A 27498-nucleotide genomic window follows, 5' to 3' on the forward strand; every position below is an offset into this window, starting at 1 on the left:
CAGTTAGAGCAAACACTTGGTAGGGCTTAACAAAGAGATCATACTTTTTTTTTTTTAATGCTTTTGTTGGCCTTCTGTACAACTGACAAATTTAATAATATACTTCAGGCCTCAGTGCAAAACACAAAACAGTTCACCAATTTAAATATTATTTTTAAGACTTGATTAAGGATTTGTAGATTCCAAAACTATCTATTAGGTCAGGAACAGGATGCATACATTTACAATGTATATATTCCAGCTAAGTCCATATGCTGCGTTGTCAAATATCATTGCATTCCTCTAACCCTCTGGTGTGTACATCAAGTTCCAGGCTTGGAACTCTATACCTCTTGGGCTAGCCACTCTCAAAAAGACCCTGCATCCCACCACACGTCCACTGGCTAGTCTCAGCTAATCCATATAGCCACCATAACATGCTGTCCTATATATTTAAGTGCCCAAGTCCTGTTGTTTAATATGATCCCAAGAGTCTTTCAGAGCTTCCTAAAATTCTAAAATAACAAGTTCCAGGCTCATTTTTTTTTCCATCTCTCCAAGAGTCATTTATTTCTCTAAGGAGCTATGGATCCCTCAAAGACAAAACAATATTTAATCTAGATGCTAGAACTAACTATTAATTGGTACGTAGCTATCACTGTTTCTAGACCTTGTCAGTGTTTACATTAAATTTACATGAAAATCTTATGAATAAAAAGCAACTTACAGGCAAAGGAAACAGCTTCCCATTTACTTTTATACAAAGACTATTGGGATAGTTGTCTTCTTGAGGACAACTTGTCTCTGCCAGGCAAAGTCTGCATTTAAAAAAAAAAGAAGAAGAAGAAACCTCTCATAAATAATGAATCCAAACATGTTCATATGTTTTAAAATTTAGGGTCAAATACACAAAGGTATCAAGTGTAAACTTATAGTTAGAAAATTTCAAACTCACCTCAGCTGAACTTGGACTGTATAATCTCTCCTACCACCTGGCAAAAAATCCCTGTTGGAAAGAGAAATAGAATAGGTTAAGAATATAGAATAAGATTCCACAGGAACACTATCACCGGGGGGAAAAAAGTATTATTCATTTTTATTCTTACTTGTTAAAACATGAAATCTAGCCTGCCAACCGTATAAACCTTAATTAAAACACTCTGATGATAACGCTCATTGACTTTTAGTCATGTCTTTTCAGCAATTTTAAGGTATTTTCAATTCATAGGAACTCTGACAATACAGTATTTACTTCAGTAGACAACAAATTTGTTAACATGAAAAGAAATATGCTAGGTTCTAAAAAAATTAACAAATTAATCTGTACTTAGCAGTTCTCCACTCTAAGACTCTAATCACTTGAAGATCTTGCTTGTTTAACATAAAAGTCCATTCACTAGATATTCTTACGATTTGAGTATAGTCTCTCATTACATTTTACAGCTACCCAAGTTATTCTAATATAGAACTAATGCTTGCAGTATCAACTTCTCTATACAACAGCAACTTCATAATTAGTATTCAAATTAATACACATAACCTCTTGCACTTTCTAGATGAGAAACAGAGTTCTATATAAAACACCTCTGGCACCGAACCCTCTAAACCCTTGCCATTCAAAATGGAGTCCACAGCAAAGTAGCACTAGTATCTTTAGGAGTTGTTAGAAATGCAGACTCTCTGTCCCCATCCCAGATGTATGGAATTTGAATCTGCATTTTAACAAGATCACCTGGGGATACACCTTGTAGTTAACAAGGTATCCTTAGCCATTATCCTAAATCTTGCACTTTGTCAGAGAAAAGATCATTAACAGTAGTACCTAAAGTAGTATATTTTACCCTCACTTTATTCTAACTGAGATAGTCTGTTCATTGTTTCCAACTCTCTACCTTGATGGAAGGCAGTAAAGCACAGCATGAGCTTTATGGTCCTGAGCTAAAGGACCTTGGGCAATTACTTAACCTTTCTGTGTTTTGGTTTCTGTATTTGTTAAAGACAGAAAACTACTGCTTCTACCACATTAAGTTGTTGTGATGATTAAACATGTTAACACAAGAGCTGTGCTCAGTAAGTGTGAGCAGCTGGGTACCAGTGTTTCCTCTCCTCCCACTGTCTTCCTTGCCACTAAAAGGCTCCACTGTTCTCAAGTGTCTCTTCAAAACATTCACATATCCTAGACAATATTGACCTCTTCTGAGCAACTCATATTATTCCACTCATTCAAATCAAGAAACATTTCAGTCTGGGCACTGGGGGCATCAGAGATAAATAAAACACAGTATTTGCTTCAAAGGACTCATGACAGTAGGTTATATATATACACACATAACAAAACAAAAGTGTGATAAGTGCTATAGCAATGTGGAAACTTAATTTTTGTCTTGAAAGTTCAAGGCAGTTATCAGAAGACCAATCAAAAAGAGTTTGTACAACAGTGGTTCTGCCTATTTCTATTTAGTGACCCCACTTGTGTTGTGATTCTCAATAGAAAAGTGAGGATCAATTAGAAATGCCTTAAGTATCTTGTCAGGTTGGGGAACATAATCTGAAAAAAAGAGAAATGACAGGAGATGAGCCTAGAAAAATAGAAAGCCTATTCAGAATATAAGTTGCTAGAGAAAACTAATGGGAGATAAGATGATTAAAAAATAAAAAAAAGTTGGGCAGAGCAAAATGTAAAGAGCTGCCAGGCAATGAAGCGTGTACTTGATGAAGCAGCACTACCAGGTTTTTGAGTACCAAAGAGAAAAAAACAGAACAGGCTTTAGAAAGATCACATGATCAGCTAGGAACCAAAGTTAGGAGACCATTTCAATTGTATAGGCAAAAGAAGAGAACCTGAAAGCTATTTAAACACAAATACTGCTGAGAGATACTTCAGCATAAAGTATTCAGTAGACCTCAAAGCCTGACTAAACACAGGAAGTAAATGAGAGAAGAGGCATTTTTTGGGTGGGTGCTCAGGTTTTGGAATAGTGCAATGGGATAGTTGTTGATGCTACTCATTGGGATAAGGAGAAGTAGAGCAAGTTATAGCACCCCTCTTCAAAAGACCCATTGAGGTGGTGACATTACTCCAGTTTTACACATTGGATAGATAAGAATGAATGAGGTTTAGTCACTAGTCCAGCAGCACATAGACCTAGGTGGTTAAGCCAAAATTCACTTTCTTTTTTTTTTTTTGTTACTGGAGACTGAACCCAATGATACTTTACCACCGAGCTTTATCCCCAGACAGGTGTGTGTGAGAGAGAGAGAGAAAGAGAGAGAGAGAGAGAGAGAGAGAGAGAGAGAGAGAGAGAGAGAGAGACTGACTCTCATTAAGTTGCCCAGGGCCGTGCTAAATTGCTGAGGCTGGCTTTGAACTTGTGATCCTCCTGACTCAGGCTCCCAAATCAGGGATTACAGGCATGCACCAGTGCATTGGGCCAAGATTCACTTTCTAGTTTGTATTACTCTAAAAATTCTACTAGCTTCTTCAAAAGTAGAGTTCCATGGTTAAATTATAACTCTGGAAAGTGATGGAGAAGAATCAATACAGTGTTATCAAAGTAATGGGAGATGGTCTATGAACAGTGGGATAATACCAAGAGGCCTTGTGTCCTGACAGATCCCAATGCTATCAATGAATGGGGACTACAGCAGGAAATACATCAAACAAAAATGTCCCTGAAGCCAATTTATTTTTCAAGTTTGTGTCACTGATATATGGAGTACGATCTGGACTACAGCAGAAAGTCAATAAATATGTGCTGCATTAAAGGAACAAAAGACAAGCCAGTCTGAAAAGTAGGCAAGTTTAATTTTAGATGTGCTGTGTTTGATGTGCTTGTGGGTCATTAAAGTAGGCTCAATGAGAAAGGACACTGGAGAGAGATAGTGGTGATTTTCAACTTCCAATATAAAAATAACAAAAGCACATACAAAGAAACTGACAGAGTATCAAGAAGAGAATCACAAATTGATTTCTGAGAATGAGCAGGAAAAGTCAATGGGAAGACCTAAGGAAGAATGATTAGAAATGTGGTAGTACCAAATGGAAGTCCTGAAGTCAAGAAGAGAGCTGAAGCCACTCACTGATGGATCTTTAAATGATATAATACAAAGGGAGGAGGGGAAGAGGGAAAAAAGGGAGGGAGGCAAGAAGGGAGGGAGACAAGGAAGGAGGCAGGCAAGGAGGGAGGGAAAGAAGGAAGGAAGGAAGCAAGCAAGCTAGCTGAACCTGAATATATTCACATCTTTATACTAGACCTTATTATCTCTACAGGCAAATGGGAAGAGTCAGACACACAGCAGTGGTTTTCAAATTTGCTCACAGGAAACGCCCAGAGAGCTTTAACGATCCCTGTTTTGGGGATATAGGTATAATTCAATAATAAAGCACATATACAGTATGCATGTGTATGGGTTTGATCTCCAGCACCACAAAAACCACTGTCTATCCTAGGAGATTCTAATTTAACTGATATGGGATGAATCCTGGGTATCTGGCATGGATTGGATTTTCTTAAAGCTCCCCAACTGACTCTAATATGCAGCAAGTTTGAGAACCATAGGGATAGGCATGGTTAAATGTTACCACAAGAAGCAAGCATGCAAATGAAACTTTTTTGTTGTTGTTGTTTGAAAAGCAGAAACTGTGATAATTATAATTATAATTATGAGGGGAACCATGGCTGTGAAGAAGTGATCAATTCCCAATTCCAGGAGGAACACAAAACCAGAAGATATGGGCTGGGGATGTGGCTCAAGCGGTAGCGCGCTTGCCTGGCATGCGTGCAGCCCGGGTTCGATCCTCAGCACCACATACAAACAAAGATGTTTTGTCTGCCGAAAACTAAAAAATAAAAAAAAAATTAAAAAAAAAAAAAAAAAACCAGAAGATAAGCCTGGAGTATCAGAAAGTATAAAGGTGCTTAAAAGTGGATCTGGGAGGGAGAGAAACATTAAAAGGGCATTAAAGCCAATTTGAAAGAACTACCAACAGCCAAAGGTAGAACAATTGAACCACAATATAAATCCCTATGGCACTGAGTTAAATCCATGGAACACCTATGAAACCACACTGATATGAATTCCTACATACATAAATAAGGGAGAAGGGACAGTTCCAATGTAGAAAAGAATAAGGATAATAGAAAATCATCACTGAAACACACGACTGTTTTGCTGAAGACAAGATTCACAAATGAATAATGAACTAGAGCAAAAGTCTGAGGAGCAACAGTATATGCCTACTCTCAAAGTATCTCCCCCAAGGTAGTTATTAATAAGAAACTCAATAACTACAGTGCAAAAATCTGGTACACAGTACCTTAACCAAACAACCAAAGTTAGTATCACCAAAAATAAAACAGATCAATATTACGTAGTCCCTGGTATGATACACCAAGAAGGGAATATAACTTGAGATATTATCAAAAATGCAAAAATTTCAGCAGTAACAAAATAAAAGACATACCGAAACTGAGGGCAGTCAACAAAATGCCTGACCAGTACTCTTCAAAAGTATCAGAAGTCAAAAAGACAAGGAAAAACTAAGAAACCTACTAAGTAAAAAAAAGAAATTAAGGGCTGGGGATGTGGCTAAAGCGGTAGCGCGCTTGCCTGGCATGCGTGTGGCCCGGGTTCGATCCTCAGCACCACATACAAACAAAGATGTTGTGTCCGCCGAAAACAAAAAAAAACATAAACATTAAAAAAATTCTCTCTCTCTAAAAAAAAAAAAAGAAATTAAGATGATATCACAATTAAATGTAATTTCAAATGAGATCTAGAAACAGAGTTCATTAGTTGAAAAATTAGCAAAATCTGCAGTCTACAGTTTAGTTAATATTATTGTATCAACAATAAAGTCAAAAGTAATATATGAACCTTGTTTGAAAACTAAAACAATTGAGCAAATATGAATATGGACTGGGTATTATCTGTATTAAGGAATTATTAATTTCAGTGATTATGTTCAAAACTAGAGCTGAATCTTGAAATATTTTTGGATTAAATTATATAATGCCTGTGATCTGCTTTAAATGCTTCAGGAAAAAAAGGAAAGAGGGAGTCAGATATAGACAGCCAAAACATTGATAATTATTAAAGCTTGGTAATAGGCAGCAAACTTTCACTTCCATTTATTATACGGATTTTTTTTTTGCAGTGGGGGTTGGAAACTGGAGATTTATCCCAGGGGGCAATTTAACACTGAGCTACATCCCAAAGCCTTTATTTTTTCTATTTTGAGACAGTTTCACTGAGTTACTGAGGCTGGCCTTGAACTTGCAATCCTCCTGCCTCAGCCTTCAGAATCCTGAAATTATAAGCACTAAGGGGATTTTTACCAATTTACTATGTAGCTCTGAAAAGGTTAGGCTTTGTAATTTACATGTGATGCATGTGGTCTTTATCTTTTGAGGGGGGATTGTAAACAGCCACTACTTTAAAAAATTTTTTATATTAGGGTTAAATATACAATAAAAAAATAATTTTTCCATTATAATCATTCTTAAGAGTGCAGGTCTGGTGGGCTGGGGTTGTGGCTCAGCCGCAGAGTGTTCGCCTAGCACACGCAAGGCCCTGGGTTCAAACCTCAGCATCACATACAAATAAATAAATAAAAGGTGTTGTGTCCAACTACAACTAAAAATTAAAAAAAAAAAAAAAAAGTGCAGGTCTGTGGCAGTAAGTACATCCATGTCGGGCAACTATCACCACCATCTATCTACAGAACATGATTAATACTTTCAGTTTAAAATTAGTCATTCATGGGTTGAGGTTGTGGCTCGGTGGTAGGGTGCTCACCTAGCATGTGCAAGGCCCTGGGTTCGATCCTCAGCCACCACATAAGAATAAATAAATAAAATAAAGGTATTGTGTCCAACTACAACTAAAAAATAAGTATTAAAAAAAAAATTAGTCATCCATTTCTTATTAGTTAACATATTCACATAATCCAAACACCAAATGTATACAAGAAAGATATAAAGAGTCCCCATAATTCTGCTCCCAGCTATCTAGTTCCCTTCTCCAGAAGCAGCTAGAGTTTTAAGTGATATGTTTACTTACATATTTATGTACTTAAAGCAAATTCTCCCACACGTTTAGAATAGCACAGTTTGCAAGTGTTCCTCACTTCATTTGCTTAAAAAATTTACCTTGAAGTATGAACCTCTAAATCTCTTACTCTAATCTCCTTTATTCAAAGCCAACCAACATCTCAAGTCAAGTTTTCCCAGACTGTTACCACAGGTAACAGTTATCTTCTCCCTCCTATAGATCAGCTCATCTGTCATTACTAAACAGGTTCTTTTCATATGATACCTTGCATCAAACACTTTATGAAAATGAGCTGATTTCCTCTTACAATTTGCACTAAACTTGGTAGAAAAGGATCATGTCATATAAAACATCTTATACCTAATGAACACTTAACAAACACTGCTCCTAAGAGCTTATCAAAAGAAAACAAAATGGGCTGGGGATGTGGCTCAAGCGGTAGCGCGCTCGCCTGGTTCGATCCTCAGCACCACATACAAACAAAGATGTTGTGTCCGCCGATAAAATAAAAAAAATAAATAAATATTAAAATTCTCTCTCTCTCCTCTCTCTCTCCCTCTCTCTTTAAACAAAAAAAAAAGAAAACAAAACTAAGAACTAATGATATAAAATATGATTTTTGTCTATTTTGTTAGCTGATTTATTAAATGTCCCCTAAGATCCCTACAAGTTACCCTTTCTATGTGTGCACTACTCTTTGGGACCTCAAACTTTCCAGGGACAGATTATAAAATCATTGAGAATTTTGTTGAGACACATAATTTTAATAAAAATGATATAATTAGTCAAAGAATCTAAAGTTGTGTTCCAGAGTCTTCTACATAACAACAGTCCATTTTCAAGATACTTCATATTTAAGAGTTTAAGGTCCATAAATCTGAATCCACCACCTAGGGAGACTTAATATGCAGCTTACAGATTAAAGATGGCAACATTCGGCTATAAAAAACTTATAAAATTATGTTAAATATAGACTTTCCCCCCAAAGTTAGTAAACTATAGCACCTTATATAAAGAAGTTATTATTAACACCAAAAAATTATATATATATTTTTTCATTTTAGCAGCTTGAAAATTGTAAAAGATAACTTTAGACTTCTCTCCTGTATCTTCTCAACTGTTTTTTCCTTATATTTGCCCTTTTCCTTTCCTATTTAGCAAGATTTGACCTTCCATTTCAGGATCTTTTTGCGGTCTTTGTCCAGTTTTAGTCTGGTGATAATGACCATGCTGGGGTGAATGCCCACATGGACAGCTCTTGTGCCATTAGCCTTTTCCCATCGCCACATTCAATGCACATGACAAGTTTGTTCCTATAAATCCAAACTACTTTGCCAATCTGCTAGCCTTTACAGTGTCCTCACACAATCTGAACTTCATTATCCCTTTGATTGCACATAGATCAAAAGTTGTGCTTGTGCTTCTGCCTCTGCTCTCAGGAAGGAGGGAAGAACATAATCATCTGATGAACATGGGAAAAGGCATTAAGACACCTTTGAACAAAGGGTTGAACTTCATTTTGGCCACTTCTGCTTCAGCAATGGCTACAAATAAGAATGGCTACACATGGCTTCCAGTTTTCAAGATGATTATGTTTAATTTGAAAAGTTTACCCTACAAATTACCTTCTCTTTCCTTTTACATCTCTTAGTTCATTTACTCTTTACAAATGTGTACTTTTAAGATTCTGTTTTCCGAAATAGGCAAGGGTTAACAGTACTTTTCTAATTGCTTTTAGATTTCAAGTAATTTTTTGGTCAGTATTTTTTTTAGCTTACTTTGCTCTAAACTTTAAGGTTTTTGTTCTTATTGAAAAATAAATATTAATTATGCTCACTTTACTTTAAAAAATGCTTGTTTGATATTATGAAGTTGATGGTCATCCTACCTTTGGGCTTTTATCACAAATTTTTATGTTTAATATTTGGAAAATATTTTTCATGTAAAAAATTGCTGTGCGGTTAGGGGTGTAGTTCAGTGGTGAGATGCTTGCCTATATGTAAAAGGCACTGTGTCTGATTCCCAGCACTGACAAAACAGGAAAAACATGTGTTGCCAAATGTGACTTAAACAATTTAAAAGATAGTGAGGTTTCAATTCAAAAGTTAAAATTGTTTCTAATATAGAGTATTTATTAAATATTTGACTAATTTTCAAAGTATACTCCCCTTGCTTAAAAGAGAAATAGTCCAACAGTTATGAACTGGACAGTATACCCACAAAATTGTCATGCTGAAGCCCTACCAATGTGAGCATTTGAAGACAAGATTTTTCAAAAGAGGCAATTAAGGTTAAATGAAGTCTTAAGGGTGGGTCCCTAAACCAACAGGGCTGGTGTTAAAAGGAAAAGACTCCAGGCATATACCTGGTACAAAGAAAAGGTCATGTAAAGAGATACAGCAAAATGGGTAAGCTAAAATGAAAGGCCTTATAAGAAACCAAACCTGTCAACACCTTGTTCTTGAACAGAAGCCTCCAGAATTTTGAGAAACAAATTTCTACTTTTTAAGCCAACCTCTCTGTGCAGCCCTTTGTTATGGCAGCCCTAAAAGACCAATATACAACATTCAAGGAGAAACATACTCCAAGCATTCCTCTTACCTTGATATGCATATCTCTCTAACTTGTTGAGGTGTCAAAGCAAAAATAAAAAACTTCTCTTGAAATCGCTGAATACTGCTTTGAACTGGGGAAAAAGAAAGAATATTTCAATAACAAATCAAAGGATGTCAGCACCTGTAATAACCTGCAAAATTCTGAAATGTTTGAAATGAAAATTATAAGTAATCAAGAATTTAGTGACCAAGAAATTACTAAACTGTACTGATCTTAGAATTTTGAGTGAAGTCACTTCAACTTGGTTTTAATTATTTTAAGCAATCAATCTTTATTCTAAAACACAAATTGTAATATACTATAAAAAATAACAAAATCCTTTAAGATTACATTTCATCCTTCCAATAGTACCATCTAATAAAAGTCTCAGGAAGTAAACTGTCCCCTGGGGGAACTCTATCTAAGTGTATTTTGTATTTCTTTGTTGTGCTTTATATTTAGTATCTATGGAAAATTTAAATCTCACAACTTCAAAGTTATGTAATAATTATGTATTAATTATTTGCTTACAAATTACCTACTGAATTCATTCTTCTTAATTCTAATATGAAAAGCTGAAGTGTATTTATGACTTCACAAAGTTCTGCAACAGATTTTTTAAATGTTTTACTGGTACATTATAATTATACATACTAGTTGGATTCATGACATATTTGTGTAACAGATTAATAGTGATGAATTATCCATTGATATTCTAGTACCCATTAAAACAAAACAAATTTAAAAAGCTATTACAGAAATTTTAAGTCTTCTGCTTCCCAACAAGTATTGATTACAGTACAACCTAAAAATGGGCAAACAGCCCCTTGTGTATATCTGACCAAAATTTTCCTAGAACATGAGAATAAATAAGATGCCAATTGAATATTCAACTATAAGTCATATTAACCTAAGAAAAATATAAACTGAGAAAAAGCATAAGCAATATGCTATAGCAATTATGCTCCCTAGATATCATAAAGTGATTGGTATTTTCTCAGATTACTCTTTTAAAAAGTGGGAAAAAAAGGATGCTATTTATGTTGAAGGCCTAAAAATGAAACAATTTTAGGCTATCTCACAATTATGGGGCATAAAACACAAAGACACAAGCACAATCTTCATTTCTTAAATTCTTACTTCATCCTTTCTTTCTTGTATGAATCCCAATTTTTCACTCTTACTCTTGGCTAAGATGACCAATGACCTCTTTTAGTTGTGAAATTCAATAACTTATTTTGAGACTACAAGTGAGCATACACTGCATTTCCTATCTTAGTTAATGGCCTGAGCACCCAGTCTCTCCAGCCAGAAACCTCAAAAGATCTACATACAAATAAAACATTTAGAAAGCAAAAATGGAAGACGGAAAAACAAACAAACAAAACACTTGGAGAATTAAAGAATAATTCATAATTTTGAACGAGGAAAATGACTTTATTTCAAATCAAACCCCAAGCAAAATAATACAAACAAAACTACCTAGTCACATCACAAAAATCAAACTACTAAAAATCAATGACCATAAAATCTTAAAAACAGGCAAAGAACAAGAACATTCTATAAATAACAGCTATTTTTCATCAGAAGGAATGCAAGACACAAGACATCTCTAAAGTGGTGAAAAGAGCCTGTCGTGGTGGAACACGTCTGTAATCCCAACAGCTCAGGAGGCTGAGGCAGGAGGATCCCCAAGTTCAAGGCCAGTCTGAGCAACTGAGCGAGGCCCTAAATAATTTAGCAAGACCTTATCTTAAAGTAAAAATAAAAAGAGCTTGGGATGTAGCTCTATGATCCCTCTGGGTTTAATCCCCAGTTCCCCAAAAAACTAAAACAAAGTGGTAAAAGGAAACAACAAAAATTCAGTATCTTTCCAAAACAGAGTGAAATAACTTTTAAGGTAAACAAAAGCTATAAGAATTTGTTGTTAGCTGGGTGCGTTGGCGCACCCCTGCAATCCCAACGGCTTGGTAGGCTGAGAAAGGAGAATAAGGAGGCACTAGGCAACTCAGTGAGACCCTGTCTTCTAAATAAAACACAAAATAGGGCTGGGGATGTGGCTCAGCAGTTGAGTGCTCTGGAGTTCAATTCCTGGTACAACCCCTCTAAAAATTAAAAAAGATATTGTAACTATTTAAAGCAAAAGTAATGACATTATAGACATAAAGATATAACAATAGCAAAAAAAAAAAAAAAAAAAAAAAGTACGTATCTACACCTGCAAAGCTGGGCACAACATCCTCAGTGAATTCCCCATGATATATGCCAGTAGTTGAGGCCCCATCTGGATAACTACAGTTAACCTACCCAGAAAAATTCCCACAAATCAAGAAAATTAACATTTGAAATCATAAAATGTTTTCAGTCAGCATGACACATACATATACAACTTGTTAACCTTCAACTTAATGTGAATAGTTTATATCAGAACAGACATTATCTTTATTGTGCTTTTCAATAAAATATGCATTTTATCTATCATTTTTATCTTATTTTTTATCTATCATTTCTTTGCTACCAAATTTTCAATCCAGATTATTACCTCATGGTCTATGAAAAAAATGGATCTATTTCTTCACTATACATCTATCATAACTGGACTCCAGGAATTTACAACAACAAAAAATAGTGCATGTGAATAAAATCTGATTTGTATTGATGCTGACAATTTTTAGATTTCAGCATACTAAACTTACCATAAGGTAAATCTGTGAACTGAATTGTAATTGTAATACAAATCATGAGAAAGAAAAGCAGAACATAAAGTAGAGCATGCATGATATACAATTCTATTTATTTTCTATTTTCTAAACTTTGAGATCAGGAAAATCAATTCTGTAAGATCCCATGATTGGTTTTATTTTTTTCTCACATTTTTAATTTGTTCTTTTTAGATATACATGACAGTACAGTTATAACAGTACAGTTATTTTGACATATTGTACATACATGGAGTATAACTTCCCATTCTTGTGGTTGTACGTGATGTGGCGTGTTATACTGATTGTATATTTATATACGAACATAGGAAAATTATGTCCAATTCATTCTACTGTCTTTCCTATTCTCATTCCCCGTCCCTTCCCTTCATTCCTCTTTGTTTAATCCAATGAACTTCTTGAATGCTTTTAATTAAAAACAGAGGGATCCCAGCAGCTTCTGAGGCTGAGGCTCAGGAGGATTGCAAGTTCAAAGCTAGCCTCAGCAATTTACAGAGGCCCTAAGGAACCCAGAGAGACCCTGTTAATAAATAAAATACAAAAAAGGGCTGGAGATGAAGCTCAGTGGTTAAGCACCACTGGGTTCAATCCCTAGTACCAAAACCAAAACAAAACAAAAAAAAAACCCCACAGAGGGAAAAACCATCATAACTCAAGGATGCAAATTAAATATAGCTTATTCAAATCCTTTCCTTTTTCAATAACCTGTCATAATGTAGATTTTATTTTCCTAATATAGCCACAACAATATTTCCCGTCACGCAGCCCTTAAACCTTTTCTTCCAATTTAACAGGTTTTAAATCTGTTCTTCTGTCTAGATAATATATACCTAAACTTTTAAAAAGGATTCATATTAAATTATCTTTAAAAATTAAAATTGAAGAGAAAAAGACTGCCTCTGAGAGCAAATGAGAAATAGCTACTTAATGGAGAAAAACAGAGAAAAGATTTTTGTTAGTTTGCTTTTTGATTAGAAAATTAAACATTTCTCTTTTTTAAATATATTTTTTAGTTGTAGTTGGACACAATACCTTCATTTTATTTATTTATTTTTATGTAGTGCTGAGGATCAAACCCAGCACCTTGCATGTGCTAAGCGAGCGCTCTGCCAATGAGCCACAACCCCAGCCCCTTAAACATTTATTAATAGCAAAACTGGCTACAAAAAACTTTAATATACTAGACACCCATGTTTTCTAGATACCACAATTCATCATTTTAAATGCCAGGTTATTTAATTTTACTATTTTGAACATATATCACTCCAAACTGCAAAACTATATAATAATGCATATTCTTAAAGAGAATATACTCGTATTTTGTTGTTGTTGCCATTTTATTTTTTTAAGACAGGGTCTTGCTAAGTTGGCTAAGTTGGCCACTGATAAGCACAGCACCTTAATTGATATACAAAAACAATAACAAAAACAAAGATGGTACAGTAGTGCACGTCTGTAATTCCAGCAACTTGAGAGCCTAAAGCAGGAGGATTGTAAGTTTGAGGCCAGTCTGGGAAGCTTAGTTTACCCCACCTCAAAAAAAATAAAAAATAAAAAGGGTTGGGGATATGGCTCAATGTAGAGCACCTGTGTAGCATGCATGAGCCCTGCGCTCAACTCCTGGTACCACAAAACAACAAAATCCGAGTAAGGAACTAATTCTCTGTGTATAAATCAAGTCTGTACAGCCTGGCCTGAGAATGTCAGGAATACAAGCTTTCTGCAGGAGGCCCTGGGATCTACAACCAGCACTGCAAAAGAAGGAGTATGTGATTTGAAACGTGCACCTGAGAATCTTTCTTGACTTGATTCTCATTCCCAAATGTCAACAAGTCATTTCATACCAATGTTTAAATATTTTCATAAGTATTTTCAAAACTACAAAACCAAACTATTAAAAATTAAGGAAACTTCTGAATTTACGTTAACTGCTGCAGAAATTATAACACCACTAAAAATATTCAATTAAATGTTATTAGAAACATTAGAAAAATTTTCAATTTTTCTTTGGCAAATTATGAATCCGTTTCATGTTATTATAATGAAATACCTGAAATTAACTTACAAAGAAAAAAGATTTATCCTGGCTCAGTTTTGAAGACTCTAGTCCACAAATCATAGGCCCTGTTGTTTTGGGCCCGGGGGGGTTGGGGTGAGACTGGAAGTGAGAGTAAAAGTACTCACCTCATGGCCAGAAAAGAAAACAGGAAGAGGATGGCATGAGTCTTGGAATCCCCTTCTGGGGCATGACCCACTATGACCTAAGGACCCAGCTCCCAAAGGTCCATAATACCATCTTGAGGAACAATCCTTCAGCACATAAACACTACCAAGGAGAGGGGGTGGGGGTGGTGTTTGCTGCCCATATTCAAACCATGACACAAACCACATGGTATTTTACTGACATTTTAACTGTCTACCTCAAAGTCTAAATAATAATTTTTTTAAACCCTTGAGACAGGGTCTCACCATATTGCCCATGCTGGTCTGGAACTCATGTTCAGGTGATCCTCCCACGTACCTGGGATCATAGGTGTGCACCACAAAACCCAACTTAAGAGAAAATTGCTCATTTTTTTTTATCAATCTGACATAGATATACTATAATTAAGAGAATCCCTTCAATGTCTCTTTAGGGAAGATAAGGTAAGAAAATAATGCTGGGTAGGAATTATAAAAAAACATACAGGTTTTGGTTTTGGGGGGGCAGGAGGTTGTGTGTGTGCATTTCTTGCATCCTAAGTTTAATTATAAGCAAAATGTAGAGTATTCTTAGCCACTCTTCATCACAAAATATCCCCAGCCATTGTTTTACATAAGCCAAACAAAAAAGTTATCTATATGCCCCAAATGCATGTTTTATTAAATGTATACAGTCTACTACTTTCCTTTAACCTTACTGAGGTTAATTAAAGAGAAATTCTATAATAAATATAAGAAATTATTTTAAATTCCTATTTCTATTTCTGAACAATGCCAAAAAATAAAGAAAGAAAAGCATGAGGTCTTTCCAGAGTTCACCTCTTAGAACACCATTACTGCTATTAGAGAAAAGACACTGCTGCATCTTCTTTTATCCCCCAGTCTTCTTTCCAGACAATCATATATGTTTCTAAAATACCTTCTATTGTAACCATTACCAAGAAACCCTGTATACTACTACTAAAAGGGGAAAAAGCACATTGACAGATTTAAGTTTTCAAATGATTTAAAACTAAAAAGTTATCCCAGGATAGAAAACAATCTTCCAAATTAATCATAAAATGCTTTTTCCCAGTTTATGTCATCAATAAGTCCAATGACTACATAAATAATTTCATTATGCACTAAAATTATGCTCTGGAAACATAGAAGTCAATAAGATGGAAAAATTGTTAGTCATGTGTAACAACTTTCAGAACTATGATAAAATTCCTCAAATTTTCTGAGCAGTTATTGACATTAGACTTGTGTCAAACTCTGTGTGTTACTTTGGGAAAAAATTAATTATGAAAAAGGTATTTTTTTTTTTTTTAGGAAAGCAGCTTAAAACTAAACAGAAACTTGGTTTTTTGTAAACATATCAAAACATAAAATCACAGACATGAGATCTACATCTGTTCTCATTTACACAGAACAATGACTCCTAAGCTATAAGAAGAATGTATGAGGAAATTCTAGCCAGAGAAATTAGGCAAGAAAAAGAAATGAAAGGCATACAATTTGGAAAGAAGCAAAATGATCTCTGTTCACTGATATTATCTTTTATTTAGTAAACCCACACACATTTTTAAAAAGCTACAAGAATAAATAAATACAGAAAAGTAGCAATATACAAAGTCGACACACAAATCAGTTACATTGCTATATTCTAACAATGAGCAATATGAAAGGAAAGTTATGAAAAAAATCCATTTATATTTGCATTAGAAAAAATACTTCATAATACTACAGAGGTGAAAGACTTACATGACAAAAACCACAAACCATGCTGAAACTAAAGGTAATATACACAAATGAAAACACACTCCACATTCATGGACTGGAACACAATATCATAAAGATTCCAATACCACCCAACACAATTCAAATGCAATCTATCTCAAAATCCCAGTGAGATTTTTCCATAAAAAGAAAAACCTGTTCTAAAATGCTTTCAGCATATCAAGGAACCCTGAATACTCAAAGCAATCTTGAAAGAGCACAAAGTTAGAGAACTCACACTCCATGATTTCAAAACTTACTGTAAAGCTATAGTAATACAAACAATTTAGTATTGACATGAAGACAGACACTTGGACCAACAGAATACAAAACCCAGAAATAAAACATCTGATGCCAAGCCTGGTGGCACACGCCTCTAATCCCAGCAACTTGGGAGGCTGAGTGAGAAAGATTACAAGTTCAAAGCCAGACTGAGCAATTTAGTGAGAGCCCATTTAAAAAAAAAACAAAACCATAAAAAGGGTTGGGGATGTAGCTCAGTGATGAAGCCTCTCTGGGTTTAACACCTGGTACAACTAAAAAATAAATAAATAAAAATAAAGCTTTTTTGCATTATGTCAAAAATTTTGACAAGTCTGTCAAGTTCACTGAGAGGGAAGAAGGTAGTCTCTTAAACAAATTATTTTGGGAAAACTGAATATACACACACAGAAGAAAGTAAGTGGGCCTTACCTAATATTACATATAAAAATTAACTCAAGGGGCTGGGGATGTGGCTCAAGTAGCTGGTATACAAGCATGTGCCACTGTACTAGGCTAATCTATCTAAATAAAAGAAGTGCTGTTTAAAAAAAAAAAAAATTAACTCAAAATGAATCAGCCCAGTAAAACCTAAAGGTATAAAACTTCAGAAAAAGGGCTGGGGATGTGGCTCAAGCGGTAGCGCGCTCGCCTGGCATGCGTGCGGCCTGGGTTCGTTCCTCAGCACCACATACCAACAAAGATGTTGTGTCCACCGAAAACTAAAAAATAAATGTTAAAAATTCTCTCTCTCTCTCTCTCTCTCTCTCTCCTCTCTCTTAAAAAAAAAAACTTCAGAGAAAAACATAAGGCAAAATCTTCAAGACATGAGATTTGGCAATGATTTCTTGGATCTGACATCAAAGGCATAGGCAACAAAATAAAAAGTAGATGAATTGAACATCATGAAAATGTTCTAAATTTTGCATCAAAGACAAAAAACAGTAATCCATAGAATGTGATAAAATATTTGTAAATCATTTATCTGATATCTGTATATATCCAGAATACAAACAGAACTCCTAAAACTCAAAAACAAACAACAATCTAGTTCAAAATGAGCAAAGGACCTGAAAAGATATTTCTCCAAAAAACTACAAATGGTAGATAAGCATATGAAGAAGCTTGACATCATAATCATTACAAAAATGCAAATAAATGTAAGATGCCAGCTTAGGATGGCAACTATTAAAAAGGAAAAAGAAATGTTAACAAGGATGTAGACTAAACCCCTGTGCATTGGTGGTAGAAATATAAAATGGTGCAGCTGCTGTGGAAAATAGCATGGCAATTTCCTCAAAAAATTAAAGAATTATCATGTGATACAGCAATTCTATTTTTGTGTATATAGCCAGACAATTCAAAGGAATGTCTCAAAGAGATTTTTATTTTTGTAAATTCACATTCATAGAAGCATTATTCTCAATAGTTCAAATTTACAAGCAACTGAAGTATCCATTAGTGGATAAGCAAAATGTGGTAATGGAAGTGAACACTACAACATCAATTAAAGTAGTCGTCTCAAAGCAGTAAGACTGAGTGGCAGGTAATGAAGTGGGGCATTTAAAAAGTTATAGTACTGTAGCCAGGTGTGGTAGTATACACCTATAATCCCTATAATCTAGAGGCTGAAGCAGGAGGATACCAAGTTTGAGATCAACCTCTCAGCAATTTAGTGAAGTCCTAGGCCACTAAGACCTGTCTCAAAATGAAAAATAAATAGGAGCCAGACACCGTAGTTTCCAGTAGCTTGGGAAACTGAGACAGGAGGATCGCAAGTTCAAAGCCAGCCTCAGCAATGGCAAAAGTGACGCAACTCAGTGAGATGCCATCTCTAAATAAAATACAAAATAGGGCTGGGGATTTGGCTCGGTGGTTGAGTGCCCCCGTGTTCAATCCCTGGTACCCACCACCCGCCAAAAAAAGGACTGGGGACTAGGAATGTGGCTCAGTGGTTAAGTGCCCCTGGGTTCAATTCTCTGTATCAAAAAAATACATAATAAAAGTTATAGTATTAGCCTTAAAAAGGAAGAAAATTCTGACATACACTACAACATGGAAGAATCCAGAGGACACATTAAATGAAATAAGTTAGTTACAGGAAGACAAATACTGCAGGATCCATTTATATAAAGTGACTAGTCAAAATCAGAGATAAAGCAGAATGGCTGGGGTTCAGGGTATAGCTTATTGGTAAAGCATGTACTTAGCCAGCATAAGGCTCTGGTTCAATCCCCCCCACCCCACCCCCACCCCACCCAATAAAACAGAAAAAAGCAGAATGGTGGCTGCCAAGAGCTGGGGAAAAGAGGAATGGTGAGTTATTATTTAATGAGTACAGTTTTATGTTTTACAAGCTGAAGTGTACTGAATATGGTTGCTGGTGATAGCTGCACAAGATTACTATTGTACTTAATACAACTAAACTGTACATTTACAAATGGTCAAGACTGTAGATTTTATATGTAGTTTATCACAATAAAAAAAATTGGGAAACAAGAACACTAAAATAATAGTTATATCAGATTTCAGTTATAGTTACCATATTTTTTTTAATCATATGATGTTACCATATTTTTTTTACCCATACATTTAAACGTTTGACATTAATGTCTCAATTTTGTAATATTAACAACAAACCACTAATTAATAGTTGAAGGCCTCTTGTTTTGTTTACTTTCTTGTCCAGAAAGACACTTACCTAAACTTGTGGGCTTGATGAGAACATCAAGGACATCATAAAAGGGCAGGTTTTTTAACTGCACATCAGGATGGACAGGAGGAATCGGAGGAGATGGTTGCTGCATCTCAAATGTGGGCTTAGTATCTTGAAGCAGCACAGAACCAACAGGAGAGGACGGTGAGTGAGGTGTAACTGAAGTGGAAGGCAATGAGTGGATTCCAGCCACAGCCAAGTCAGGTTCTACAGGTGATGAGCTACCATCCAAATTAAAAACTGATGATTTGATAGTGGATAAATCAGAAAGTCCTTCAAGAGTCCGAGGATATCGACGTCTATACAATTCTCGGATTTTAATCTGAACCGCAGGGCTGCAGCCACTCTTCAATAAATGCAGCGCCCTCATTAGGAGGTCATGTTTGCGTCCACTTTTATTCCGTCCAGCAAAGCCTAGTAACACTTGTAGTTCAGAAACCCTAAAACTAGAAACCATATTCTAAAAAGAAAGAGAAAAAAGATAAGCCAATAGTCATCTCCAAACATAAAAATCCCACCTAAAATAGACTATAAAATCTTTTTTCCTCTATCAATTGACACATGCTAGTAATCAGCATTTTTCACATACCAACTTAGAATCACTAATATTCATAAAACCATCTCCCATAAAAATGATTCAAATTACATCATTAAATTATACCTTGTTAAACTCTTAATTCTGGTAATCTAATCTACTAGTGTCTATTAACCTCTCTGTTATTTGATTATGCACTAATTAAATCCACATTTGCTTTATTATGAATTCTATAACCAATGGAAATGTTCTTTTACAAAAGTAAGCCTAATATTTGTGTTGTTACAAAGTTATCACTAATTAACCTAGCAAAAAATTAGATGTGGTTACTTAGTAAATTTATAAAATCAAGTCATATAATTGTGATCCAAAACCCAATGAATTTTTATTTTACCCCAACTCAAATATTAGGGAACAGACAATATAATAAGGAACTGATATTTTAAAATATTAAAGCTAAAAATCATTTCCATTTTATTTAGCAATCAAACTTTCAAATTTTTTTTTAAAGAGAGTGAGAGAGAGAGAGGGAGAGAGAGAGAATTTTAATATTTATTTTTTAGTTATCGGCGGACACAACATCTTTGTTTGTATGTGGTGCTGAGGATCGAACCCAGGCCGCACGCATGCCAGGTGAGCGCGCTACCACTTGAGCCACATCCCCAGCCCCAAACTTTCAAAATTATTAAAAATCCTAGCTGGATATTAAAATGAGAAAAATACTTTTGAAAATGGAGAGTCAACTAAAGGACAAGATTACCCTCCACCTCACTCTACTGACTTATTTTGGGGTATAAAATAAAGGCAGTTCCTGTTTTACATCTCACCTTCTATTTATTCAACAAAATCTAATGAATACTTTTAACCACCTGCTGCCTCATGAATTCTGCTATTGTGATTTTTGAGTTGATTCTGAATTTAAAGGTAAACCAAATGGGTCAGATTTACCAAAATCACACATCCACCATCTAGCAAGAGAGAGGAAGACCTGGAGCTGACCAAAATCCTTTCAGAAACCTACTCACAGAAGACCCTTTTCTTACTGTGACTTGAGGTTTCTCCACGCATCCTAATCAGTGAGGCTCAAACCTAAGCAGCCTGGTATTCGTTTTCTGGACAACTTGGGGTCTTATCCCCTCAAATAATTGGAGATTACGTACACAAAGGATAAGATTTATAATGTCACATGATTCTGAACAGCAGATGAAAAGTCTCTGCATTTACAAAATGCTGCAAAGATAAAGTAATGCTAAAAACACAATCAAAGATAATGGTTTTGAGAGTCAATGAACCGCTATAGAAAACTTAAGTCCAGCAAGTCAGTAGCTGTAGGGCAAACCCTGGCACCAAGACTTAGGACCTTGGGAAAGACATTTCATTTCTCTGGTCTTCAATTTCCATTTAATTACAACAGCATATACCTGTAATCCTCGCTACTTGGGAGGCTAAAGCAGAAGGAACTCAAGTCAAGGCCATTTAGCTATTTAACAAGACCATGTCTCAAAAATAAAAAGGTCTGGGGATGTAGCTGAGTGGTAGAATACTTGCCTGTTGTGCAAGATCTTGGGTTCAATCCCTATTGCAACCAAATTAACTAAAGCAACAATAAAAACCTCCTCTCCTTTATTTAGCACTTACATAATCTCTGAATCAAGCTTCAAATTCTTCCTCCAGTGAATGGGTATGCTTAGTAGGAAGGATCATTAAAAACCATAGAGGGGCGAAATTAACCTGCTATGAATACTACCAAGAACTGATTTCAGCTACTATTCTCTACTAATCTCTGATGTCTATTAACTTTAATCTATTTTTTAAGTGAATTTTTTCTACTCCACTCTGCCATCTCTCAAATGTTCTCAAAGTATGATTTCCAATACTTCAGTAACAACTTCTATGTACTCTACAGAGGAATATGGCATGAGACACAGGGCTAGGGTGTAGTTCAATGGCATTGTGCTTGGGGCTGGGGATGTGGCTCAAGCGGTAGCGCGCTGGCCTGGTTTGCGTGCGGCCCGGGTTCGATCTTCAACACCACATACAAACAAAGACGTTGTGTCCACCGAAAAACTAAAAAATATTTTAAAAATTAAAAAAAAAATGGCATTGTGCCTGCTTAGCACGCAAGAAGCTGTGTTCAATCACCAGAATGTGTGTACACACACACGATACATTATCTGAATTCTAAATAAAAAACTAATGTAAATTAAGACTAAAACTTATAATAATCAACCCTGTTTCTTTACCATATTTTATAAACACAAAATTATAAAAATTTTAAAACTGGAACATTATGTAATTGAAACATTACATTCATGAAGGCATATTCACACACAAAATAACCCACATTAAGCAGGAAAATAGAATAATTACATGTCATCAATGAATAAAAATATTTCCCTGACACTACTCTTCAACTTTAAACATGAGATAGAAAAGACAAAAAAACAGTCTGAAATAAGTTAGAAACAGTGGTAAAACCAATACAACTATTTTGCAAATATCCCATCTGCAGTGATGTATAATATGGGCGCCGGAGAGGCTACCAAGGGAAACTGAAAAAAATCATATTATTATTACATATTTTAGCTATGCTAAAATAGTACATTTTTATATATAAGAAAAAATAAAGACAAGACTAACATAGTCAACATGTCAAATGAGTGACCACGCAAAAGTCATCAAATGATATGGCAATTTTTAATCACTAGCCATTTCAGAGAATGTGGGAGGTCCAATTCTTGGTTTTTATTACTGGTAAAAATCATATTTTCCGTATAATCAAGTTCCCTTTTACTTGAGGGTCCTTAAATCAGTCTCTACGTTACAATGATTACAGTAGCTTCCAGTGTAACAAAATCAAAACCAAAATTCAGCTATTAAAAGAAACAATAAAGAACATACTACTTTTCAAAAATCTATAAACCTTAGAGAACATCTCCTAAATGCTTCTTTTACTATACAATAAAGATTTAACACATGTACTTCTGGCGGCTCCGGAGGTGGAGGCAGGAGGATTACAAGTTCAAAGCCAGTCTCAGCAACTTAGCAAGGCCCTAAGCAACTCAATGAGATCCTTTCTCTAAATAACATATTTTAAAAGGGCTGGGGATGTGGCTCAGTGTTAGTTAAGCGCCCCAGGTTCAATCCCAGGTACCAAAAAGACAAAAAAATAACAGTCAAGAAAACAAATAACCAACAAGAAAACAAACCACAAAAGTAAAGAATTAAATAAAGCAAAAAATATGAATGAGAAAACAAAATGCAGTCTAAAAAAAAAAAAAAATCAGGCCCCCAAAAGGGAAAGCTAACAAATGCAGACTTCAAAATAAGAAAAGGCTCATAAAGATCACAAATACTACGAAAATTTATTTAAGAGAACTTTATACAACTATGTCCTAACAACTTAAAGCCATAGGCAAAAGCAATTTCCTAGAGAACTATAAAAACTATAAATTACTCCAAACAAGTCAAAAAGATGTAGTAGTATCTGCCCCCCCACGATACACATTCAAACACATCTACCAAACAAGGCAGTTTAGTGAATGAATTCTATCAGTTTCCAAGAAAATTATGAAATTGTTTCCTAAACTGCCCAACAGAATTCAAGTCTAAGAGTCAAAATACAAAATACTTGTTAGAAGACAAAGAGAAAAACATTGAACACCAAATTTTAAAAATATGCAAACTGATGACATTAAAATTTCAGCAGTGGTGTTTACCTCATCCAACCAACATTTCAGGCAAAGCCTGATGAAATAATGGACCTAATGCACTATTCTTTCTCATTTCCCAAAATAGACCATAAAGTATCCACTTATTAGGTTTGGATTTTTTTTTTTTTTTTTTTTTTGGAGAGAGAGAGAGAGAGAGAGAGAGAGAGAGAACCTTTAATTTTTTTTTTTTTTTTAGTTCTCGGCGGATACAACATCTTTGTTTGTATGTGGTGCTGAGGATCGAACCCGGGCCGCACGCATGCCAGGAGAGCGCGCTACCGATTGAGCCACATCCCCAGCCCGGGTTTGGATCTTAAATGTCGCCCACAGGCCATGTATTGAGGCTGGTCACTAGCATGTGAGAGATGATGAAACCTTTAAGAGGTGGTACTTAGTTGAAAGAAATTAGGTCACTGGGAGCAGGCCCCCAAAGGGGATAAAGGAACCCTGGCCCCTTCCTCTCTTAGCTCCCAGTCTGCCATATATAAAACAACTCTGTTCCACAATGTGCCCTCCCCCTACAATGTTCCGCCTAACCAAGGGCCCAAAGTAATAGGGCCAAGTGAATATGGACTGAAACCTCAGAAACTGTGAACCAAAATAAATATTTTCTCCTTATAAACTGATTATCCCACGTATTTTATCACAGCAAGGGAAAGTTAACTAACACACTGCTATAATATGGGGGGAGGGGGAACTATTGAGGGAAGGTGATAAATCATACAACTACTGCTTATTCTATTACAGTAGTAAAACAATAAACACCTTCATTTATGAATATGGTATAATTTATAAACCAATATTAACACATCAACAATGTTTTCTGAAGTATACCAATACAGTATATCTGAAAAATATATGAACAATTTAACATAAATTGAGTAAAGTACTTGGTTTAGATGATCTCTACCCAGAGCAGCGGGTTTAGGTCAGTGGCAGAGAACTTGCCTTGCAAGAGCAAGCTGGACAGGGTAAAATTCCTATAGTTAAAGTCAAGTAGTACAAAATATCAGATTTTCTTTTGACTAATTTGTAGAAAGTAAGTAGGTAAACACCTACATGAAAAAAAGAGGAATTGATCACTATTGAAGTTCAGTGTTGAGTACATGAGGAATTCTCTCTGGAAATGTAAGAATGTAACCATAATTAAAAGTTTGCTTAAACAGGGGAAACTAGGTACCTGTCATATAGTGACTCTCTCTGTACTACATTCCAGGCTTTTCTATAAATCTCAAAGTAGTCTAGACTTAAATTTAAAAAATGACAGTTTGTTTAAAGGTGGTGAGTGGTGTGGGAAGATTGTGGTTTAAGTAGCATTTCCCATTAAAGGAACCCAGGCTCCTTAGGGGAAATGCTGGATTAGAGATGTGGGGTAGGAAATGCATACAAGATCAACCTAAATCATTTTATCACACCAGAAAAAAGAAATTTATCCAAGACTACCGGGATCTCATCAGAACAACAAAGAAAACATCTAAAATGAGATCCCACTAGCCCAAGATTTGAAAAAAGCATCAAAAACAAACAAGTATAACAACAAAAAACAATAACTACATTGGATTCAAACATTAAATATATAATAAACTTTGCTCATAACAGTACTTTTAAAAGCTCACTGATCATCCTTAGACAATGTTAGGGAAACAAAAAGATGCATTGATTCAATAAAGAGTCAGAATTATTTAGATAAATGTTAGAAGGGGATTTTATAAAATTTTATTCATTCCTAATAAACCTCTCAAACAGCTATAGTAGGAAACTGTTAACATGATAAATGGTATCAATCAATAGCAAATATCCAATTAAAAATGAAACGTTAAGATGGGTGTGATGACGGGGCTGGGGATGTGGCTCAAGCGGTAGCGCGCTCGCCTGGCATGCGTGCGGCCCGGGTTCGATCCTCAGCACCACATACCAACAAAGATGTTGTGTCCGCCGAGAACTAAAAAATAAATATATATATAAAAAAAAAAGATGGGTGTGATGGCACATGCCTGTAATCCCTGCAGCTTGGGAGGCTGAGGCAGGAGGATCACAAATTCAAAGCCAACCTCAGCAATTTAGCAAGGCTCTAAGAAACTTGGTGAGACCCTGTCTCTAAATAAAATACAAAAAGGACTGGGGAAGTGTCTTAGTGGTTAAGTGTCCCAGGGTTCAATCCCAGGTACAAAAAAAAAAAAAAAAAAAGATACATTTAGCTGGGCATGGTGGCAAATGCCTATAATCCCAGAGACTCTAGGCTCAGGCAGGAGGATTATGAGTTCAAGGCCAGTCTCAGTAATATAGCAAGGTCTTGTCTCAAAATAAAAAATTAAAAAGGGCTGGGGGGATGTGGCTCGGTGGTTAAGTGCCCCTGGTTCAATCCCTCCCTGCCAAAGAAACACTGTCATAAAGTCAAGGCCTTTAAAATGTACATTGTTTTGTCACTCAACATTATTCCAAAAATCCTAAATAATACAAAAATCAATAAAAAGTTTATAAACTCACATTTACAAACATAGGACTCTTTACATTGGAAATACAAAGAATCCACTGAGAATTAGAATCACTAGCATTAAACCAACAAAATTCTTCTGTTAAATACTGTCTGAGGTTTCATATTATTTTAAAATCAATTTTATTGCCAGGCATGGTGGTGTATGCCTATAATCCCAGAGACTTGGGAGGCTAAGGCAGGAGGATTGCAAATTCGAGTCCAGCCTCAGCAATTTAGCAGGCCCTAAACAATTTATCGACACCCTATCTCAAAGTAGAATATAAAATGGACTGCAGATGTAGCTCAATGGCAAAACACCTCTGGATTCATCCCCAGTACAAAAACAAAATCAGTAAAATTTCAATGAATGACTTAGTAGTTGGAGAGCATAACAGACCAAACTTAGAATAATTACATATATATATATATATATATATATATATAATTATTTATATATACATATTTATAAAATAGAGCAAGTGGTGATGAGTGAATAAAGCAGGGGAAGCAAAAGAGAAAGAATTTGCAATTTAACAGGAAAAAGATCACAGTGAAAAGGTAATTGAGTAAACAGAGAGTTAACAAAATGCCCATGGAATACCTGAGGGAAAACATTCCAAAGCACAGGACAGAGCTGATGTAAAAGTTCCCAGGAGAAAAGCACACCTAACACACAGCAGGTAAAACAAAAAGCCCACCATTGCTGAACCAGAATAAGCAAGAAAAATGCATACGAAGATAACAGAATGATGGGGAAGCAAATATAGCTCAGCAGGAAAGCATCTACCAAACATGTCTAAGGCCCTGGGAAGTGAAGATTAGGGCAGGTACAGAAGGGGAAAGGTCAATGAAGAGCAAAGAAAATGACAACCTGGGAGAGCGTTTAGCCTAAACAAGTATTGTATAAAATAGAATACAATGAGGTTGCAGAAAGAACGAAAATTCTGGGAAACAATGTAAACTGGTAGGGTGGTAAACAGTTTCTATAGGTGAGAAAAGAAAATTTTAGACTGACATACATCAAAATTTTAAGAGAAGTGAGGTGTGGTGGTACATGCCTGAAATCTCAGAGGCTGGGGATGCTGGGGCAGGAGGATCAGAAGTTCAGAGCCAGCCTCAGCAACTTAAGAGCCCTAAGCACTTAGCAAGACCCACATTCTAAATAAAATATAAAAAGGGCTGGGAATGTGGCTAAGTGCCCCCTGAGTTCATTTCCCGGTATCTCCCCCTACTAAAAAAAAAAAAAAAAAAATTAAGAGAAATTTCAAGACAACATCAAGAAGCTGTGGGAAAGCAAAAACATAATTTCACCACTAGTAAAGCAGGAAAAGCAAGGAAATGAGGAAAGAAAAGAAAAACAACAATACATGTGAAAACAAAGACAAAACACAAAGTAAGATAGCACAAAATAAAATGAATGAGTAAAAGTAAATGCATATAAGTTAATAACCCCAACAAATCAAAAGAAATAGACTGTCTAATAAAAG

At 35.4% G+C, this 27498-nt stretch overlaps 1 protein-coding gene across 14 annotated transcripts in view; it reads right to left on the reverse strand.

Moving 5' to 3' along the window:
- PIAS2 (protein inhibitor of activated STAT 2) overlaps window positions 1–27498 on the reverse strand; it is a 100929-nt gene that overhangs the window by 54482 nt on the left and 18949 nt on the right. For all 14 annotated transcript variants that reach the window (XR_014018283.1, XR_014018284.1, XR_014018285.1 and 11 more), the window contains 4 exons: window positions 19273–19747; window positions 9634–9718; window positions 935–985; window positions 707–797 (listed from right to left, as the gene is read on the reverse strand). Coding sequence is in view for 11 of the 14 variants with exons in the window: in XM_081263084.1 (XP_081119210.1) it covers window positions 707–797; window positions 935–985; window positions 9634–9718; window positions 19273–19747 (702 nt within the window). In the remaining 3 variants the exon portion in view is untranslated. The remainder of the gene's footprint in view (window positions 1–706; window positions 798–934; window positions 986–9633; window positions 9719–19272; window positions 19748–27498) is intronic.

The sequence above is a fragment of the Spermophilus citellus genome (genome assembly GCF_964194105.1).
Source record: "Spermophilus citellus genome assembly, chromosome: 12".
Lineage (NCBI taxonomy): Eukaryota > Metazoa > Chordata > Mammalia > Rodentia > Sciuridae > Spermophilus > Spermophilus citellus.